At 33.7% G+C, this 23,257-nt stretch overlaps 2 protein-coding genes and 1 long non-coding RNA gene across 3 annotated transcripts; all 3 read right to left on the reverse strand.

Moving 5' to 3' along the window:
- Nucleotides 1-10,977: 10,977 nt before the first annotated feature.
- On the reverse strand, nucleotides 10,978-14,756 carry LOC145559345 (endoglucanase 5-like). Its single transcript, XM_081620771.1, has 9 exons — nucleotides 14,497-14,756; nucleotides 13,863-14,075; nucleotides 13,512-13,712; nucleotides 13,267-13,353; nucleotides 12,983-13,147; nucleotides 12,663-12,786; nucleotides 12,308-12,471; nucleotides 11,688-12,102; nucleotides 10,978-11,600 (listed from the first exon to the last, which is right to left on the reverse strand). The coding sequence occupies exons 1-9, from the start codon at nucleotides 14,713-14,715 to the stop codon at nucleotides 11,311-11,313; spliced, it is 1,878 nt and encodes a 625-aa protein (XP_081476897.1). The 5' UTR covers nucleotides 14,716-14,756; the 3' UTR covers nucleotides 10,978-11,310.
- Nucleotides 14,757-17,996: 3,240 nt separating this feature from the next.
- Nucleotides 17,997-18,464, reverse strand: LOC145559347 (uncharacterized). Its single transcript, XR_014092696.1, has 3 exons — nucleotides 18,389-18,464; nucleotides 18,165-18,209; nucleotides 17,997-18,095 (listed from the first exon to the last, which is right to left on the reverse strand). It is a non-coding gene; the product is annotated as an uncharacterized LOC145559347 (long non-coding RNA).
- Nucleotides 18,465-18,659: 195 nt separating this feature from the next.
- Nucleotides 18,660-21,763, reverse strand: LOC145559264 (endoglucanase 5-like). The gene is made up of 11 exons (XM_081620698.1): nucleotides 21,503-21,763; nucleotides 21,136-21,348; nucleotides 20,850-21,050; nucleotides 20,680-20,766; nucleotides 20,298-20,462; nucleotides 20,071-20,194; nucleotides 19,794-19,957; nucleotides 19,334-19,676; nucleotides 19,214-19,246; nucleotides 18,872-18,913; nucleotides 18,660-18,748 (listed from the first exon to the last, which is right to left on the reverse strand). Exons 1-11 carry the CDS (start codon nucleotides 21,728-21,730, stop codon nucleotides 18,660-18,662), a joined length of 1,689 nt encoding a protein of 562 aa, XP_081476824.1. The 5' UTR covers nucleotides 21,731-21,763.
- Nucleotides 21,764-23,257: the final 1,494 nt, after the last annotated feature.

The raw sequence follows: 23,257 nt of genomic DNA on the forward strand, positions 1-23,257 counted from the left end.
TAACTATATACTAAAAGCGAATAAAAAATGACAAGTGGCAAAATCTGGTTTAATAACTTTCCTCCCCATTTTTTTTCCTTTTTTTTGTCAAATTATCTTAGGCAATTTTAATACATTATAATATTTTCTTTCCTACTTAAACGCAATCTTACCGTCCCAAATTCAATAAAACATTTTTGTAACAACTTATAGAAAATTTAAGCAAAATAATATTATTTAAAAAAATATGCATAATTTTAATATAATTAGCAGAATATCGAATTTTTTCATACTTATTATAAAATAAAATCATAAAAAAATTGTTGAAATAAAAATAATTATAAATTTTGGTAAATCCGTGCATTGCACGGGGCCATAAGCTAGTATAAATATATATGCAAATTTAGCGTTAAAATATAATTATCGCTCATTTAGTTAGAAATTTATGCACATTTATTAGTTACATATTTATGCACATTTATTAGTTACATATTTATGCACATTTATTTGAAAAAAATATGCACATATAGCTTAAATATTATGCAAATTATTTTTCAAGTTTTCCCCGTTATCGCTCTTTTCCACGCAAGACATTTTTACTCCATCAAGCTTTTTCTCAACTTTCTTTCTTCCATATCCATTTTCTATACTTAATAATATAATTACAAAGAAGAACAAGAAATTACTCACTAAATTTAGAGTTCACAAAATAAGTTAACAATTAAGAGATTAAAAGTTCAAGAATTGCAACAAAGAAAACTATGAAAAACAGGAAATTTGAAAGAGATGATCAAGGAGGGAATCCCTCTCTAGAGAAATTAGGGAATTTTTTTTATATATATTAATGAATCTTCTTTTGAACACTGGAAGAAAAAAAAAATGGAAAATAGTAATTAACATGGAGGAAAGAAAAGGATAGGAACAGGGGGGAAAAGAAAGGGAATTGAGAAAAAGATATTTTTATATTACTTACATATTTACCATAATGGGACATGTAATGACGGCCATTAGATCATTCTATTTGAACAATATATTTAAAGAGAATTTTCAACACTTGATTGTTTACTTTTTGTTGGTTAATAATTGGTGAACAAAAGTACTTATCAGTTCGTGTATAAAAATCATTTTTAGAAGATCCGACTAAAACAATTAATCTGAATTTTCATATAATCTTTGTTAATCAATATTTACTATGTTCAATGAAGCAAAATTTAATTTATATATCAATATTTTTATATTTTATTTTTAATCATAGAAAAGGGTCCAATTTTATAAAATGACACAGGGTCCCGAAAATCTTTGTCACGCCCTGTCAGGTGATAGCTAGGCCACCCCTTTTGCTTGACGGATGACCCATAAACCTTAGTATTTTTATTTATTTTTTATTTAATGTTCTAGCTTTCACTTAATATATCAGGTTAAAAATATAAATATCTAAGCCTTTTCTTCTATCATCATCTTTGCAAAAATAGCAGAAGCTGTCCGGCCAAAAGCTGAAGCACACATAATAATATAACATATGCATAGTTTATAACCAATTGACTATTGCGGACCTTGGTGTAATGATGATTGGGACTACACTTGGTAGGGAGGACTTGTATTCGATCCCCCACAACAACAATTGGAAGGGGACTGGAACCTAACTATCCAGAACTGATCCCGAGTCCGGATTAGATCAAAGGGTGAATCGGGTAAAAAAAATAATAATAAATAAATAAATAAATAAAATGCATAGTTTATACATAGAATTGAAACAAAATTACAAAGATAGAAGAAGGGCAACATTTATTCATACAATTATATTATCATGCCCCTTTAAATACATAGTTACATATACTTCACTAGTAGCATACTTATATATATAGTAGGAGTCCGATCCATGCACACATATATAAACAATATAATACTTACTGTAATAATTATAATATTTTCCAATGTTTTTTTTTTTTGGTGTTTAGAGAGCCACAAGAGGCGGGAATGAGAATCGATCCCAAGATATCTTGAAATCGGAAGGGGAGCTCTAACCACTTGAGCTATCCCTCACTCTCTAATATTTTGCAATGTGAATATCTAGTACGGGTAAACTATGCACGTTCCGCCCCAAAGGGGCCTGCTGCATTTCAAGTCATCGCAACACTTGACGCGAATTTGGTCGCACCACTCAGAAGAAGCAGCACATTCATCAGGCTTATTATTGTTAGGAAATAAGACTTGATCAAGTTGCACTAGAATGTTTTTTGATGGGAGAGAAATAAGCTCATAATTGGCTTCGTTATTGGCAGAGGTAACTGCCATTAACGTAAAACCAACCATTATTATAGCAACTATCATAACCATATTCTTTCCCTTCATCTCCATCTCAACTGCTAGTAATATTTTTTTTTGTTTTTTTGGTTATGTGAGTGAATGAATGAATACTCATAATAAAACCTGCCTTATATAGAAATACTCAGAATGTTTATGAATGGCCAATAGGATGCTGCCACGTTGGAAGGGCATACTTTAAAATTTAAACAATACCTTTTTTTTTAATGAAAACCAATAGTCAGGGTTGTTTGGCATCATTTTTTGTTTTCAATTTCCTTTATTTTGAAAACCAAAAACCAAAAACAGAAAACAAGAAAAAGGCGTTTCCACTTTTCTGTTGTCAGTTTTCAAAATTATCGTGATTTTAATAAGTTTAAATAATTTTTTATTATACTTTTAAAAAACAAAAAACCAAAAAAAGAAAACCACAACAATGTCAAACGTATAGCTTTTTTTTTTTTTTTTTAATTATAGAGTATTTACACTTGGAAACTTTCAAGCATAATTACAGTAACAGTATTTGTTAATTCTTACTTTCTTAGGACAGCTAACGCGCGCTATCTCACGCCTTGGATAGCCATGGCCGAAGAGTTAGTTTGGCATTATATTACAAATTTTGTTGTTGGTAGCATTAAGTAAACAAACAATTTAAAGGAAATAATGTCAACTAAAAGGAAAGGAGTAGTAAAAAATTCAAATTAAGGCATAAACCCATTAATGGGAAATTTCGTTTACAAGCCTGTATGATTTGGTTTAGGGATGAAACCATTGAAGTATCGATTTAGAACTTTATATTCAACACCTTATTTTTGATGAAAATTTCTAAACCTGATAAATTGAGAGTTTGAGCCTTGAGGAATGGAGCCCTTCTAAGTAAACTCGTAGTTTTTCCTGGCTGTTAATTAATTGTTGTGTGGACCAAAAAAACATAAATATATATAACTAAAATACACAAGAAAGATAACACCAAAATAATTGCAATGAAAGTCATAAAAGTTTTAATAAAGGTTACTATGATAAATTAAGATTACTATGTCAAAATTAGGGTCATTATATGTAATAAAATGTCAATTGCGCGAATATATAGACCTCAAGTCCAAGTTTTTTCACCCAATGTATTTATCCTAAAAAAAACTCCACACAAAAGATAATGTGTCATCTTAAAAAACAGAGGTGTACCTAATATAAAAAATTTCATGAACTAAAATCTCTTAAATAAATAGTCTAAAAAGTCGAAAATACCATAGATATATGTGCGAAATTAGGATCGATTTATGATGAATTGATGATTATTTGTAATTCTGACCAGCCCATGTTAACCACATATGAGAAATAAGGAGATAGAGGGATGGTTAGTCCCTTCACCTCCCCCCCCCCACCAAATGTAACGGGGATTCAATTCCTCATAGCCCCATTCCTATGAGGTTGTGATAGGGTGGGGAGTCCACCCCCGTAATTCATCATTTAAAAAAAAATAAATTAATGTTAACCACATATGAGTATATATGACATATCCACACACAAAAACAATTTAAAGATTAGATATTTCAAATGCTAAATCTAATATTGGTGGACCTGAAAATTTTGAGCCTATGGCTTCAAGTGTCCACACAATCTAACACTACTATAGATAATCTTATCTCATATTTATGGCTAGCGTTTAATTGTCATGCACACATTTTTGTAATTGTAAATGAGCTGTAGTCAAGTAATTCCCCAAATAAACAAATTTTGTTTATCTGGAATTATAATTGTCTTTTCAAGTACTAATGGAAGGGTACATGTGTCTTTTCATGTACTAGTTGAGGAGTACATGTGTAATTTCCTCACCAAACAATAAAAACAAGTTGCAAACAGTAATTGGATAGCTCATCAAAAGTACTGAATAAATGATCACGTTTTTTTTAATATATTTATAAAAATGCTATCAGATTAATAAAAATTCGTGTATGCAGATAAACTTGTATTTGCCCATTGTAAATAGATTTTGTTTTATTTTATTTTATTTTAATTTTTTTTTTCTTGGACAATCGCAAAAAAAAAAAATACAAAAATCTTGAATGGTAGTATAGACGAGTCATGGAAGAAAGAGAATAGTAGAACAAGGATAGACGAGATTGTGGGAGCATGGTGTACTGTATTTCTTCGATCGATCTTCTACTTTACACACAGAAGCAATTGCTTGACTATGCGCCTTGCGTTGATGATGACCGATCTTGAGCTACTGAATTATTCCATGAACAAGGGAATTGAATGACTATGGTTTATATGGACATTTCTACGATGATGTGGGTTGTCATGACTACTCATGAGGCCATGCTAGGTCAAGTATGTCAATTAAAGTATTTTAAAAGGCTTTATCAATAGCTAGATTCATTTAATAATTTCTTCAATTCCCATACCAAAAGCATGCTTTTCAAGAGAACCGTTAAAATTGATTTGAGGTCAGATTTGAAATTTTTTTATCGCAAATGCCTCTTTTCGGGTGTCACGACAATCAAAGTATCTTAGTAGAGAAAACGAGGCATTTGTGATTTTTTTTTTTTGTTAATTCTGACCTCTAATTGGTTCCAAAGAACCAAAATGACCCCACAAAACATGAAACAACATGTGTTTTGCACGAAAATCAAAGTATATTTTTTAAATTTCATTAGATTTAAATTTTGACTTTTATCACAAAAAAAAATTTAAAAATTGTTTTTTACCACCGAAACTTCTAAAACATTTATTTTACCATCAAATAAAAATAAAAAATTATTTTTTACCACATGTCGTCTAAAACCTAACGGAAAATTTTAAATTCTTCGATTTTCGTATCAAACACGTGGTCTATAGGGGTTTTTGGGGGCATTTTGGCCCTCATGATTCAATTTAAGGTCAGAATTGACAAAAAATGATCAAAAATGCCTCATTTTGTTTGTTTAAAAATACCTCAATTTGCATGAAATACGCAAAATAAGACATTTTCGATCATTTTTTTTTTGTCAATTCTGACCTTAAATTTGTCTCATATATAGAACCAAAATGCCCCCCTAAACCTATGAAGAACATGTTTTGCACACGAAATTCGAAGAAATTTTTTAAAACCGTTAGATTTAACGGTTTTCTTGACGTTAGGTGGTAAAAAAACAATTTTTAGAATTTTTTTTGGTGGTAAAATAAAAGTTTTAGAAGTTTTGGTTGTAAAAAACAATTTTTTGATTTTTTTTTTTTTTTTTTTTTTTGTGGTAAAAGTCAAAATTGCCTAGATTTAATGGTTAATTATTTTGACAGTAGGTAGTGAAAAACAATTTTTGGACTTTATTATAAAAAAAAAAAAAAAAAGAAGTTTTGGTAGTAATTAAAAAGTAATTTGTGTGGTTTTTTTTTTTTTTTTGGTTGTGGTGGTAAAAGTCAAACTTTTCTTATTTTTAAGTACATTTTTTTAAATAAATTTTTAGACTACATGAATATGTTTTGTTAAAATTACAATTACATATAGGTCCCTTTTAGTTCACCTTATTTTTGCTTACATGATCGATTATAAGTTATATTTCTTAATCTTATTTGAACTTATATTTTCTGATTTGAATTCATTTTTCCTGATCTAGCTGATTAATTGTTTGATGACCAACTTTTGACCTTATATTTGCCATAATCTATAAGGAATAAAAGTGGGGTCTTGTTATTAGATTCATAATAATGTGTATATTGATGATATATAATTTATTTCCATTACTAAATAAAAGATAAGAAGGGATTAAAAATCACACTGCACACAAAATAATAACAATAAGTTATGTTCGGAACATGTATTTTCAAACTTGATTTAATATGAACTTATTTTCTCTAATCTGTTATGATTTGAACTTTATTTTTTATTTTGAGCTGATTTGAAATAAGTACTCCATATGTTTTTGAAATAAGGTGAACTATACATAGCCATAAGTAGATATTCCAAATAGGTTTCAAAGGAATTTTTTTTTTTAAATAAATAATAGAGAGGAATAGAGGATGGAGGTGAAGCGGGGGTGTTCCACATAAGGTTCACCAACCATGTGAAAGTTTGTTGAAACTTAAAGGTTTTGATAAGGATGAACTTAAACAAAACAAACTTCAAACTAATAAGAGTTCTCTAAGTGTTGTTGTGACTAGAACAGGTGAAGTTGACTTTGGAAGTGGAAGAGTACCCTAGGGTTGAAGACTCATAAGAGAACTAAAGGAAAGTTAAGAAAGATAGAAGAAGAGTTCCCTTGCAGGAAATAACGAAGTTCCTTAATAGGAACCTAAAGACAGTAAGTTATGGAGTTGACTTGGTTTGCGATGAAGACAACAAGTTTATGAAAAACTTGGCTTGCGAAGTTTTAGTTTGGAACTGGAATGGAATTGACAGCAGGAACTTAGTCATGGACTGCGTGAAGCTCAAGTATCCTACGCAAACAAAGTTTTGATGCAGCAATTCAGTTTTGTTAATTTTTATCTTTTAGAATTTTGTAAATAATGTTAAGTAGGTTTAGGCATGAGGTCTATTAGAAACGTGACAAAAGCTTGGCAAGCTTCTTAAAATTGGAAAGTTTAAAAAGATAAGTTTTTTGAAAAAGATTTTCTAACAAGATTTAATTTCTTAAAAATCAGTTATTAAAAAGATATTGTTCTTTGAGATAATTTATCTTTGATAAATTTCCTAAAAGATTTTCTTCTAAAAAGATTTACTTAAAATCGTGCTTTTGGATTTTGGAAAATTAACATGTTTATCTTTTGAAAACCCTACTTTCTATACAAGCAAGTCTTGTATATATAGTAAAAATCGAATTCATTATTTTCTGTGAGTGCGTGAAGAAATCGAAGTGTGCTTAATTGTGTAAGTTTGCCAAGTCTATATCTTTGTCATATTAGTTTTGGGTTTCATGCGTAGCGCTTTCCTCTCATATAATAAAATCAATATTTTGTAATTGGTTGGTTTCTAGGGTGTGTGTGTGTTTTCATCTTTGCATACAATAGTGTGAGCTTCTAGGTTGAAGCTGAGTGAGTAGTACTCAGGGAGTACGAGTGAATCTGAGTCAGGGACTTAGATTGGGTAGGATAGAGCTAGTCCTACTGTGTATCAAGTTCATTCTAGAACTTGTGAGTACAGGTCTGATTATAATAGGTTTGTAACTTGTGAAGTGTGCCCTATTATTATAGTGAATTGGTTTGGTTTGGAAATCCCTTAGAAGGGTCGAGGTTTTACTTCCAGTTGGGCTCTAGAAGGTTTCCTCGTAAAATATTGTATGCATTGCAAGCTTACATTCCGCAAAAGTAGTCAATAGGAACTCACATACAATTCACCCCCCTCTTGTAGTGTTCGTCTCAACTAATAAAGTTTATTTTATAAAACTGTTGTAAAAGTGAGATTATATTGAGTTAATTTAAAGGTAAGATTAAAGGTGGGAATATTTATATCAAATATTCCAAATTCTTAACAATGTTGTAACTTTTCAAGGGTTAATTAATTAACAATTCAAAACTATTACTTAAATTAAAGCAAGGGAAGACCTTCAATTCATTGAAGTTTATAGGGGCTTGACCCCTTGTAATTTTGTACAACTTTATTAGCTATGCATAACAGATTGCATTAAAAAATTTGATATAAAATGTCATGTCTCAATTACTCAATGGTTATATTCTATAGTTTTAAAAACAATGACTCAATGGTTATATTCTATAGTTTTAAATAGTTCAAATTTTGCCTCCCTTACCTTTTGATCTAATATCTGCTTAAGTGACTTATTATGCTGTACTTTACTACTTTCTTTGCACACATAAACACATAAAGTTGTAATATTTGAAACCATATCATTTGCAATTTTAAACTAGTTACACCTACAAGCATTTTCTTGGATCTTTTCCTAAACTAATGAATACCGTTATGCTTTAACATGCATGCGTGAAATTTCTAATGCATGATCCATTTGAAAGAATATTCTTGGCAAATAATGCAACCCTTCGTAGTTCATAGCCTACTGACACAAAACCCACACCTAGGCAAATAGGTAAATTAGCAAGTATGTCTAGTCAAATTAATACAACTATTAGAAAACAAAGGAAGCAAAGTTAAGTTCTAAATAACATATTTCATAAGATTTGTAATCAAGTATTTTACCTAGCCCAAGTAGTTTAAAGTAGCTTGTTTTAGGTAATGGTTGTTGATAGAGTATAAAACATAATCTTGCGTCTCAACAGTAGGTTTAAACGTTTGGTTTGTTTGGTATGGTATGTATTAGTGCTAGCATGAGACAAAGGTCACGAGTTCAAGTCAGTAATAATATTGTAGGAAACTAGGAGTCCAAGTACACATAAATTATGTACAACAATAATAACAAGTGACTCTCTGCTAAACACCAAAAAAACAATAATAACAAGAAGTAGATTACGTACAACACTGTAACATATGTAGAACATACTTAATTCTCCCCCCCCCCCCCCCCCCCCCCAAAAAAAAAAAAAAAAAGTTGCTAGAATATAAAATATTATAGGCTATTTTCATATTTTGTAAAAGATATATATAGGTACAACCCTAATTCTAAGAGAAACATAAAATTAAGTGTATCTTTTACGGAACATCCTAGAATATTTCATAATCTATCACAAGGGACACGGCACCTGCCGCCTATAACAGGGCCGTCGCACCAAAAGGGATCACAACATGGTGTTATCCACCCATCACACTTATCATATACATTAGCACAACCAAATTCGAGGTCGGTTGTCGGAGATATGACTCAATCGAGTACCACGAGAATATTTTTTGATGGGCGAGAAATAAGCTGATTATTATGATTATCATTATCGTTACCATTAATGGCATTGGCCGAGGTGACAACAATTAGCATAAGCATTATTATAGCTAATATCATCACATTATTTCCCTTCACCTTCATCTTCATTTCTCAATTTAGTAACCTAATAAAATGTAGTCCGTACTTTTTTTAGAAAAATATTTTGAGAGTTTGTGTGTGTGTGTGTTTTTTTTTTTCGGTAAGTACATGAATATAATGCTCATGCATGTTTTATATACGGAATAGAAAATAAAATAGGCTATCATAAATCATAATCGTTGGTAGGGCATCGCACATGCACTCTCGTGATTATTTTTTGGCTTAGTTTGTTGTAAACTTGTGCTACCATGTGATAATGTACAGAGGAATGGAGCATCAGGTTGATTATTTGAATATTCAAGAATCCTCGTACTCCATAGGATGTACGGAATTATAGGGAGCGCTTGATTGGGTGTAAAATGTTAAATTTTTTTTCTTCATATCATTTTATTTATTTTCTATTATAAGAAAATATACGGTAAATTAAAAAAAAAAAAAAAAAAAGAATTCAAAATTCACCAATTAATCTCAACTTCAAGTATTTCAAAGGATGACCGGAGAGTCCGTGACTAGCAGGTTGATTGGATCGGATTGAGATCGCAGATTTTTAAGTTCGAACAATTTTTAGTTGAGAAGGACGACAATTGAACATGATGAATTGATGACTAGTATTCTTCATGCTTTTACTAATTGGAGTTGATCGATTTAGAATTCCACTATTATTATTGATGACTAGTATTCTTCAGGCTTATAGTTGAGGCCCAATAATATGTTTTATACTCTATTAATTGTATTATGAAAGGGTATACAAAACGTCGTTTGCATGGGAAACATGGTCCATTTTAAGGTAAAATACAAGCGACGTTTAGCTATAAATTCATGTTTAAATAAAATGTACAAATTAAATTGTACTTGTACGTAGCATCTAAAATTATACTTATTCGAAAAAATAAAAAATTAAGGATGACTACCATATAAATTTTAATCTAAATCATCCTTAAATGAGATTTTTTTTTTTCAACTAACTACAAAATGTTTGGCAGTAAGGGATTATCTTACCTCCCCCTCTGCTCTCAAGCAATGATAAGCGAAGCTGGTTGCATGACTATATATGTGAGAGGTGTCGTTGGTTCACTAGAATCCTTCATCTCACCTTATAAAAAAATAAAGTACTGCCTACACTGTTAACCACGAGGAACAAGCACATGAAATATTTACACATTAAGGTACTAATTTACATCACGTTTTTTGTAATTGTTAGATCCAATGTATGGTCCATGGCTATTATATTGGCTTGCAACCACACGTATCAATCTGGTCCAATTGTCTAATGGAGTTATTTTGATAACTGTATTATATCCATTTTCTTTTACTTGTAATATAGTTCAAAGGCATGCACTTTAATTTGAAAAGAGGATTATTAATTAAAGAAAGTAAGTGTTAAGATATGTCTTGAATCAATTAGCCCCTTCAAAGGACTATGACAGAACCTCGCTATCTTAAGGTGTTCACAGGTAAGCTACTCCGTATGATTTTCTATTTTGGGCCTATTTCATTTTAGGTTTAGTAAATATTACACTATGATTTTTTATTTTATTTTGATACCTAAAGGTATGGTATGGTATGAGCAAAACCCACCCCAGGACCGGCCCCTTTGAATGTTTATGCCCTATATCACGAGGATTTGAAAAATGGGTTACACATTTACAAATTAAATCAGAATTATTCAGTGAACGAATCCAACACCTCCTAAATAATCATTATTATGAAACAGAGAGTATGTAGCTAATAAACTTCTAATCGCCAAATAAAGAAGAGAAGAACCGAATTTGATCTTTAGATGTAATGGGATGCCTTCATTTCATCACCGTATACACACCATAAAAAAAAACTCATCAAACAAAGAAAGCTTAAGCCTCTAAATTTACAACGTCCCTTCTCAAAATACATAAATTAATTCTAGAGAAGGGTGGCAAATGTTTGTCCAACAATCAACATTAGCCTCATTTTAGCAAAGTATTCACTCTTAAGAGTTAATGATAAAAATGTACACCGGACTACAAGAAATATATAAAGGGTAAAAATTGACGTCAATTTAGAGTTGATCAACTATGGTCTGACCTAACTCCGAGTTGGTTAGGGCAGCCAATTGTTGGCTAGCCTAACCCTGGCACGAATTTTTGGTCCATTAGTGAAAGTTGTAAACCGAGACCTTAGCTTGAGGACCGTCTTGTATGTAAACAAACACCAACTCACCACCGGCCAACAACACTCTGAGATAAGGCGGTACTTGGTAGACGTTCTTCTCACTAGTTGGCATTAGGCCATATATTGGTCCCGAGAGGTTGTCAATCCTTAATTTGAGATCTCTAACCGTTTTCATGGACATGTTCTTAACAAGTACCGTGTGATGATACACGGTTTTCCCCTTGTCTTGCCATGTGCCCGTTATGGAGTGTTTAAATCTAATTGCCACATCTGCGAAAAAAAACCCAGTAAAAATCAGGTGAACAGAACATAAGCGTAAGAGAGTTACAATAAACTAGGTGTAACACGAATACTCACTTGAGGTGGCATATGGAGATTTTGGTGCATTTTGTGTCTTCTTAGCATAAGAAGTTTTCGGTGAGTTTCGAGCATAAGGACTTGAGCGTGTGTTTGTGCTCCTCAACTTTGAGAAGAGGCCTATAAGGGGAGCGGTACCAGAGATTGTAGGCTCAGTTTGCTCGTAGTTAGATCGATCATCATCGAATTCATCGTTGTTATCCGGACCTCCTACAAGGCCTCCATGTATGACATTTGGGTTCGCGGTTGTACAATGATACCATTCTTCAAACCCTTGGACACACCCGACGGGTGAGTTGTGTACAGAGATTGAGGCAATGGATGCTCCTCTGTGGTGCACTTGTTTCGGGTAGTTATTTCCAAAACCAACTAAGTAACTCATAGAGTTAGGATTTTGTCCTAGGATGTAATCAGCCTGTAAAATAATAAAAATGATCATTCAAGTTAAAGTTTAATCAAATTACATGACAAAAGAAGAACATACTACCTCTATTACAGGTTATGTGCAACGATTTGACATAAATATTTATGTCAAATCATTGCACATAACCTGTAACGGAGGTATTATAAACTAAATTGTAGTACATGAAAATAAAAGGCATAAAAGATGAAATTAGAACCTGAGACTTAGCAAAGTTGAAGAGGTCTTGTGGTTTGGAGGTTCCTTCAGGGCAGTTTACAACCGCCTTTGCTTGGGATAGGTAGTCAGAGTACACGGCGAGGAGGAATGCAGCAGAGGCAGCGTATTGCATATTGTTCCATTGACGCACATACACTAAGCCACCTAGTTGATCAGAAAATAAACACAAGAAAGTATTATACACTGCTTATATAGGTCAATTGCTTGTAATACTACCTCTGTTACATATTATTTACAACGATTAGACATTTTTCCTCTCTACTTAATGTCAAATCATTGCAAATAATATGTAACAGAGGTAGTATCAGAAAATTGAATAGTGCAAGTTTAAGTACCAGGAGTAAGCTGAACATCATAGCCATTGTTCTTTTGTAGACAAGAGCAAGCAAAGTAATCTGCCTTGGCTTGATACTGATTCAATGTCGATGTATATGATCCGCCCTTACCTTCCAATAATATCTGAAATTAACCACATACTAATTACAATTACTTTACAATTCGCGCTAATAATATATAGGACAGTCAAATTTAAATGTTACAACAAAAGTTGAATGAATTAATAAGTTACGTACTCTGCCTATTATCAATTGGTTTTAAAATGAAACCTTAACTACGTGTGTATATTGGTCATTTAGCCGGGATTAATAGATGATACCTTAGAAAGGAGGACTTGGACACCGGCATACTTGTTATCCCAAGAGAATTCCTTAACGGCCCAACCAGTACCGCCCATGGAAGCAGCATTTTGCACCATATACTGCAAGTAATGCTCTTTGTTAGTTGCTCTATACAACCACGCCGCAGCCCATAACAGTTCATCCTGATTCCACAAAAAAAACATATTATTAGTCACAATGATCAAAGTAACATTGTCAAATAATGGGCTAAAGCAGAGTCATTTCGGAAAGAAAACTAGTTTTTAAGCCAATTAGTCCTTACTTGATAGCCAGAGGATGTGTAGTAATCTGCAGCATTTGTGATTGAATCATCATATAAGCCTCTAAATGTATCCGCGAAGTAGAAAAGCTGCACAAACATTAGAGTAAGGTATCTTAATAATTAGCTTAAGCGTGTAGCATTGCTATAAAATTAAACACATTATTAATATCAAAATTAGTAACATATTATTTTCTTCAGTTCATGAAAGTATAATTAGCAATAACATATTGCACTAGTTTAATCACCTGTTCAGCATGATACACAAGAACATGAGCATAAGAAGAGTTGTAAGGCCGGAAAGCCAATGAGGCGGCAGCTAAGGCGGCTGCAGTTTCTCCGGCTAAATCAGAGCCAGGGTTAGACGAATCTAGCTTGTAAGCCGTCCTTGATGTTGTCATGTCCTCCGGTCTCATCCAACAAAGATGGTCAGATGCTCCATCTCCCACCTTCACATTATATAAACATACTTTAGTGAGTATAAAAATCAAGACGTTACAATTTTTTGATGATACCATCTTTTACTTGTAATATAAATATATCGTTTCAGCTAAATTTAATTGTCACGTTACGAGTTTAAAATATACAACAGGATATACCTGTCCCCAAAGAACATTAGGGTGAGTATGGGCCTTGATAAAATAATCAGTTCCCCATCGAATAGCTTGTAATGTTTGATCCATTTGGTTCGCGGCTAATAAGTCCTTGTTGAAATCAATTGCAGCCCATGCCATCATCGTGACCGAAAAGGCCATTGGAAGCCCAAACTTCACATGATCTCCTGCATCAAAATATCCTCCTACCAAGTCCACCTACATATATAAAATACAATTCAACGCCGGAAAATGAAAGTCAACAGTGATTTTTCGATCAATAACAGTCTCTTACAACATTTAACCTTTCATAAGTTAGTTTTTTACAATATTATTTTGATTAGGTAGTTTCTCGCAAAAAAATGTTTTATAATGTAATTTTTCACAAAATATCCCATACAAAATTAGGCTGCTATAAAGTTTTTGATATGTTAAAGACATTACTATTACATTAAGATTATTGTTTTGTACTAGTACAAATATATAGCCAAAACATTTATTCTTGAAAAACTGAAGTAAGATTTTCCATCAAATTTATTTTGAGCCCTCATGTTTAAAGCATGTAATAGACAATATTGTCCTTCAAGAACATGTAACAAAGGAAGAAGAAAAAAACATAAGGCTAGGTTAGTATACTTACTCCTTGGGCATATCCATCGCGCATGGCGGAATCCTTGCGCCACTTAACTCTATTCTCATATGGTAGCTTTCCAGCCCTTTGAGCCTCAAAAAATAACAAGGTCTTATCTAGGGCATCCCCATAGTCGAACCCCGAGACCATGGTTATAGCTTCCAACGCTAGGAGGCCGAGGAACACCACAAGTATATAATGTGGACGCGAACATAACCTAAACTCCATGACAATCTTCCTCTATATATACGTACCTAGCTAGGAACTAATGACCGATATTTGTAAAAATGGCTAGAGAATAATAATCACTTAAACTTTTCCAAATGATAAGAAGTTGTTTTGAGATGTATATTGTATAAACTTGGTTTATATATGGAAGAACAATTCTAATGAAAGAAATTAATTATACATAAATTAACAATTAATGTCCAGCCATTAGGAAACCTAAATGAAGATTTAGTAGCCTTCACGTTGTATAAGAAAAGATTAGAAGAGAGCAATGAGAGTTTGCTTCCCACGTTATTTAGTTATGGTTGTTATACATTGTACATACAAATATAATCAAAAGTCAATTACATATAACGTGGACTTTTTTATGTTATTTTATTTTTTGGTTAAGTTATGGTCCTCAACTATGTATTAAGTATTTTATATTTTACCAATCAAGAATATATAATATAGGATAAGAATAAGATTTAGTGGTTGGTTGAATTATGAATATCAAGCTTTATTTTAATTTGATTAATATACCGACTTTTCGTGTTAATCGTACGTGTTCTTTTTTTTTTTTTTTTTGCATGGCTACAATACATTTTATATGTTAATCAGGTTGGTAGAAGAGGTTCATGTTCATTTTTTTTTTTTTTTTAATTTTTGAGGGGATGATTGTAGTTGTACTAGTTAAACTCGATCAAGTTAAGCTTATTATAAGGAAAATTTGTCAAAAATAACACCACCTTTCACTGATCTTCCAAGAATAGCACCACCTTTTGATTATTCCAGAATAACATCACCTTTCACATGCATTTGCCAAAAATGAAACAAAAAACCGGTAACCTATTTTATAGGTTACATCCGACACATGTCACATATGTGATTGGTTAATTTTTTATTTTTTTTAATTTAACAAATTTTCTAAAATATGATGAATAATAATAAAAAAAAAAAACAAAACTTAAATTAAAAAACTTAAAAAAAAAACTGGAAAAAAAAAAAAAGAAAACCCCTCCCCCTTAACGACAGCAACCCCACAGCCACCCCGCCAGGGCTGCCACCACGCGGCGACCAGAGCTCCGTACCCGGTTGTACCAGCCTGACCACACAGCCACTCCCCTTCCCCTGAACCACCTTCCTCCACGCTAAAACCCTTCTCCCTCCCCTAGGAAACCCCGTTACCCTCACCAACCACCGGCCAGGCCAAACCCCTTCCCCTATGCCGGCGAACCCATTCCTCCCCTCCACCGGCCGTCTCCACCTTCCCCTTTCACTAGAGCTTTGTACGTACTCGGCGCCTCGGCGGTACCAGCCCGACCACCCTGCAGCCCCTCCTCCCCTTCCCCTAAACCACCTTCCTCCACCCTAAAACCATTCTCCCTCCCCTCGAAAACCCCCCTCCTCTCACCGGTTGCCGGACAAGCCGCCTCCCCTGTACCGGCGAACCCATTTCGCCCCTCCATCGGCCGTCTCCACCTCTTTCCCCTTTGAACCACCATCCAAAAACCTTAAAACCCCAAATCAATCAAGTGGTTTTAGGGGTTTCGACTTTCTAATGGTGGATTTTATAGTGCAGACGACCGGTGAAAAGGCTAAGCCGGCACGGGGAAGGGTTTTCAGGCGCCGTGGTGGTGGAAACCTTGGCAGGTGGCGGTGGTGGGGGATTTTCCTTTTTTCTGTTTTTTTTTTCAATTTTAATTTTTTTAATTTTTTTATTTTAAGGATTCTTTTTAAAAAAAAAAATTGTTAAAAAAATTAACCAGTGATAGAGTGACACGTGTCCAAGGTAACCTTTTAAATAGGTTACCAACCGGTCATGTTTTATTTTTGGCAGATGTGTATCAAAGGTGGCGTTATTGTGGAATAATCAAAAGGTGGTGTTATTTAGGGAAGACCGCGTAAAGGTGGTGTTATTTTTGACAAATTTTCCTTATTATAATTAACTCGTTAAAAACTACTCCCTTTATCCCAAAATATATATTTTACTACAAATTTTTGTACGCGGCTGGCCACATGGTGCGGCAGGGGTTACTTGTATGGTGTTATTGTAGGTGTTACTTGTATTTTGGGGTTACTTGTATGGGTGTTACTGGTTTTTGTCAGGGGTTACTTGTAGGTTTCGCGGTTACTTGTATGGGTGTTACTGGTTTTGGTCAGGGTTTACTTGTATGATTGTTACTGGTTTTGGTCAGTGGTTACTTGTAGGGTATTATTGTCTTATTGGTTTGGTATGAGGTTTTGGTTTGGGGTTACTTGTAGGTGTTACTCAACCCATTCAAGTAATCCATACAACCCCAGAATACAAGTAACCTCATAATACAAGTAACCTATACAAGTAACCTCAGAATACAAGTAACTCCAGAAACAAGTAACTCAGAATACAAGTAATAACCCTGCCGCACCATGTGGCCTGCCGCACTGAAAATGCTCTGATATTTTACTGTATTATGATTTTGGTTTGGTTTGACATGTTATACAATTTAGGTTGGTTTGACAAAATGGCAAACCAATTTATACAATTTGATTTGAGGTATGCACCAAATCGCAGCAAACTAAAGCGTGACAACCCCAATGTTAGGTGGCATGACAACAGCTGTGCTAGTGGTAAAGGAAGCGACAAGGGGTGGGTGGTGGTTGGGAAGAAATTAAAGAGGGAGATAGTGGTAGTTTTTGATAGAGTATAAAACATATTCCTGGGCTCCAACCATCAGCTTAAGCTTTTGGAAAAAGAGTTTAATTATTTTGTGAAAAAGGTGAGCTAAGGGCAATCAGGACAATTCTATCATTAATGTGGGAGGTTCTATTAGTAACACGTGTATTAAATACCTTAGATTAAAGAGTTCATTTTTTGTCGTAGTTGGCCTAAAATTCATTTCATGAATGAGTATAATTTTACCTAAAAATATATCCTTGTGGCTATAAACACAGAAAGATTTGTCCACTATCGTTATGTACTTATGTATGACTATAAAACATCACATTGTACATATATTTGAATGAGATCAAAGAATTAGCATCATAATTTCACTATAAATTAATGGACATCACATAGAAGGGCAAACCACAATTTTTTGGCTGCCACTTTGAATTGCAGATTTCATCAATCAAGTACAATAAGGATTGATGTCTCTGATATTAATTGATTAACTCACAATTATAAAGATAAAAAATTTAATAAAAAAATGCTAGCAAACAATGCTAGTAGGAGCAAAAATTACAAGAATAAAATTAGAATTAGCTTCATATACTAAGCTAATCTAATTAGCTCATACAAAGTTACAGGGCTGCAAGAAGAGGCACTAAGGGTAGCATTGCTTTCAGTACTAAATACTTAACCCGGCCTGAAAGCACTGATGGCGCCGAGTTTATTTGTTGATTCACCATGACATAATCTTCTGCAAGATGTTCAGTATTAGATACATATATATCAGTTTGAATTCTAAGGTTAAAACAAGATTACTCACCTATTACTGGACCGGGAGCAGGTGAATTCAGAATGTAGTCAGAGCCTGTAAACATGAACAGATTTGTTGAGCTTTCACTGATTTTTTTTTCCTAACATCATGATTTTGAAACAATTATATATGAAGAAATAAATTTCGATAACAAAAAGAGAGGAATAAACATAGAGTAATTTGGGAAAGAAGGAAGAAAAGATCTACAGCTGCGAGTTACTCGTTATACTTACTTGGAGCAGGTTCTGGTGCTGATGGATTCTGCACTGATGTACTCTGGAGTGGAGTTTCAGCTGGTTGGTCTTGAGGAGATAGAGAAAAATAAATCAAAATGAGACTAAGATTAACTCTATATTAGTAAGATTTCTTGTGAGCTGTTCTGTCATTTTAACAAAGAAATTGAGAAAAAATCATAGCACAAATGAAGAAAACGAAATTCTGAAGATAATTTCATGTATACAAGTGAAGTGAGAGCCCTGAAAGTTATGATAGCAGACAGCAGACTTAAAAAAAGATTGACACAAAAAACTCGGTCTTGCAGAATTTACCTGGTGACGCGTATGAAGCTGGTGGATTCTGATATTGATCATAACCTAAATTTACATGTTGAAGACACTGTCAGTCTTATGAAATGCAGGGTTGCCAGAAAGGAATCAGATCAAATAAATTTAGCTAGGAAGTGCAGTAAAAACTTCGCAACAAGATTACTTAATTACCTGAAGGCGTGCTTGGTTCCTTCGTTTCATCTGAATAAGAACCTAAAAGTTTGAGTGATTACACACACAGAATTAATGGGAGGAATAACAAGGAAATTTGATTTTTTCGGTATAAACTTGATATCAAAATTTGATTTTTGCTCATTCACTGGTGGTTTTATCCTATGCAATTACTTATTGAAACTAGTTTGTACTAATCAAAGCTGAATTTTGCTGATTAAAGCTGGATTTTTCTGATCAAAATCAGCAGATTTTTTGCTAGACCTTATCTTTAGTAGTGAGTATAGGGCCTAAAACTATAACTAACATCAAAAAAAGTTTCGATTGTGATCGAGTACTTACTTTGTGGAGGTGTTTTAGGGGACTCATGATAACCTGCAGAAGATTGAAAGATAGGTAAATGTATGTTTTACCAGGAAAACATAGAAAAGTACAGAATTAAAGAATGATTAAGGTAATGACCTGAAGGTGGACTTGAGGAAAATGCACTGTGCAGCTTGGAGAAAAGGCCTATTAGAGGTGCTCCTGCAGTAAGAGTAGGTTCACTTTGGTCGTAGTTGTCACGGTCATCAGTAAAGCAGTCACTGCTATCAGGACCTCCAATTAGACCTCCATACAGAACATTTGGATTTGGGTTCCAATTCCTATACCATTCGTCGAAGCCTTGTGAACAGTCCAACCTGGTACTAAGCTCATGTATAGATGGGATAGAAGAACCTCTGTGGTGAGGCTTTTGAGGATAATGGGTTCCGTAGCCTATCAAGTAGCTCATTGATTGAGGATTGTTACCGAGTATATAATCAGCCTGCACCATACCATACCGAGTATAATTTGCTCAATAGACTTAAGTTGATACTTGTAGTAAAATAGTCTAGGCTAAAAAAGTTGAAGGGCTGAAGAAGTTGCACAAAAAAATATTTACCTGTGACTTAGCAAAGTTGAGAAGATCTTGAGACTGTACTGTACCGTCTGGACATTGAATCACAGAGCTTGAACTAGCTAGATATTCAGAATAGATGGCTAAAAGGAAAGAGGCTGATGCAGCATACTGCAAGTTGTTTGACGCGAGAAGGAATGCCAACCCTCCTGCTCATACAAGCAGGAAAAGAAATAATCAGCTAAGGGATCTTTCGCGGTATCATCAGATCATCAGTACCTTTGGACAGGGCATATGCAAAGGACTAGAGCAGAGGACTGACCTGGAGTCATGGGAACATTATCCCCACCGTTTTTCTGCAAATAAGCGCAAACAAAGAAATCTGCTCTGGCTTTGTATTGCTTCAAAGTTTCAGTGTATGCTTGACCTTCTCCATCTAACAATACCTGTAAAACACACATGTGAACTACTTTTGACAGGTTGATGATCACATGAAATTTCAGTTTTTATCAAAAGATATTATCAAAATTTGAAACTGAAATTACGTACCTTTGTTAGAAGGATTTGTACACCAGCATACTTGTTATCCCAAGAGAACATTTTGACTGAATTACCAGTTCCACCTAAAGAAGCTCCATTGTAAGATGCATACTGCAAGTAGTAGTCGTTATTCGTGGCTCGGTACAACCAGGCAGCTGCCCACAAGAGTTCATCCTTCAAATCATTAACAACAACGAACATTTCAGTGTTGTAAATTTGATGCAACACCAATACTTGTAGAAAATATTATTTAAATAAAGGTTTGGCTCTAATTATTACATAAGATGATGACTAATTACATGGTTTCGTATTATGAACTATGAGAGCATACACAATATACTTGTATTTAATTTTTTCTTCCCACAAATAAGGTAAATGATCATGTACTAACCGTGTATCCGGATGAAGGATAGAAAGATTCGGCTTCTGGGTAGGAATCATCATACAGGCCTCTGAATGTATCAGCAAACGAAAAAATCTGCAGAAAAAATCTGTTCACCAAAATGCAAACTTGTACTAGAAGAAGATTACTTGAATGCACATAAATAAGAGACTACATACCTCTTTGGCATGACTCAAGAGAAGACCCGAGTAGGAAGAATTGTAAGGCTTAAAGGCTAAAGAAGCAGCAGCCAAAGCCGCGGCAGTTTCACCAGCAACATCAGAACCAGGATGGCTAGAATCAAGCTTATAAGCTAATCTTGATGTAGTCATTTCTTCAGCACGCTGCCAGCAACTATGATCCTCTTCTCCTTCACCTACCTAAACACGCTTGCAAATCAGCACAATAGAAAAGCTTACATATGCGCGATTTTTTTAATAAAAAGACACGAGTATATAGACTTACCTGAGCCCAAAGAACATTGTTGTCACAATGTGCCTTGAGAAAGTAATCAGTCCCCCATCGAATTGCTTCGAGGGTATGATCCATTTGGTTAGCAGCTACGATTTCTTTCTTCAAATCAATAGCTGCCCACGACATTAGTGTCACACTATACGCCATTGGAAGCCCGAACTTCACATGGTCCCCTGCATCATAGTATCCTCCTACTAAGTCTGCCTGCATACATTGAACATTTCTCAATTTTCGTAACATCAGTATGACTAATCCAAAGCATATAATATATGGAGGAGTCGGACAGGATTCTCTCTAGTAACTAGACGAGGAATTAACTATAGAGAATCCAGCCTCTTTAATTATTATGTGTACATACTTGTTGTGAAAAACCATCTTCGAGGCCAGAATCACCACGCCACTGAACTCGTTGATTATCGGGGAGTCTACCAGACCGTTGTGCCTCAAAAAACAATAAACTCTTGTCAAGTGCATCATTATAATCAAAGGACACCGTAGCTGCTACAACATTGGTAGAAGTCCATGTTAACACGTAAAAAAGTTGTAAGGTGACCAAGAGAACACCACACAAGCGATATCTCCCCATAAAATTTACTATAAGTCTAACAATTCTATGAATTAAAATTATTGCCTAAAGTAAAGTGTAGTTTGTTTGCCAAGGATGCATGTAATATAGCAATGTTATGTTCATAGCATTATAATGAAGGAGAACCAAATACATGATTACATGAAGAAAGAGTCTAGAAAATGACACACTAAAAATAAGTTTGATTTTTTACATCAACTTGGTTGCCTCCACGTTCTAGTGAATTAAGCTTAAAGGTGCTCACGTTTTTGGTCAAATGACAAAATGTAAATTAGAAAATATGAGTCAATTGCTTTTTAACCCAAAGAACAAAAAATAAAAAAATAAAAGATTGCTTGGAAAATATACATACGAAGTATCATGCAATATTATTGGATTTGTTTATCTATGTTGTCATTATAACTAGCTTGGTTGACTAGTTTTAAGTAGCAGGCACAATATTAATATATAATATGGTGTACGTGGCAGTAGAGGGTTAGATGCCGATAATAATACTAATAAGAATAATAATACGAGTAATAATAATAATTGTTTGTTCATGCTTTACATCAAAATTTAGGAGTTTGACTTTTATTGACTCAATTTAGACCTTAATGGGCTAGCAAATCTTCAGATGGGGCTAAAGTCTATATAATATATAGTCAAAGCCCAACATAGTTTTTTTTTTAAAAAGGAAAGCCCAACAAGTTAATAACTAAGTCTAACAAATCAAATGAACATACCTGGTGCGAATAAATTCCAATTTGAAGGAGGGGTGGATGAGATTCGAACCCGTACATGTTAGAAGACCAACTCAACCACAAGCTTAAGGTAATGGTTGAGGCACAGGAATATATTTTATACTCTATCACGGATGTACATAGAATCATCCCTCTCTCCCGCGCTCTTTCTATCTCAGTTTCCCGTTGAAGCGCACTCTACATTTAGATCAAATCATATCAGAAAAAATAAATTTAGATCAGATTAGGGAAAAAAAGTTCAGACCAAATGAGATCAACAAAAATAAGGTAAAGACATCTTATATAATAATTTAGGATTCAATTTCTCAAATTTAAATCACAAGTCTCCAAACTTCTAATACTAACTCTTTTTTTAATTTTTTTTTTTTTTTAAAAAAATATAAAACTCTTCATAATAACATCTAATCTCATCCTAAAACTCATTAACTTCCAATAATAATATTTGGAATAAAATTGATAACAATAAACAGCTGAACATAGAACTATCCCTCTCTCCCGCGCTCTTTCTATCTCAGTTTCCCATTGAAGCGCACTCTACATTCTCCATTGAATATTTCTATCCTCCATTGAAGCAGCTTTTGAGGTAAGATTTTTTTTTTTTTAATCATCGAATGTCAATTTCACTATCTTGGGTTTATCGTTAATTTAATTGTCAATTTAGGGTTCGAATTACTGAACTATTGGTTCTAATTACTAAGATCATAACGTTCAATTTTATTGGTAGAAAAGAAATTTTGATAATTGAATCAAATGTTAGGATGGAAGTATGAAATTTGATAATAGAATC

The sequence above is a fragment of the Chenopodium album genome, chromosome 9 (genome assembly GCF_948465745.1).
Source record: "Chenopodium album chromosome 9, dcCheAlbu1.1, whole genome shotgun sequence".
NCBI classification, from domain to species: Eukaryota; Viridiplantae; Streptophyta; class Magnoliopsida; order Caryophyllales; family Amaranthaceae; genus Chenopodium; species Chenopodium album.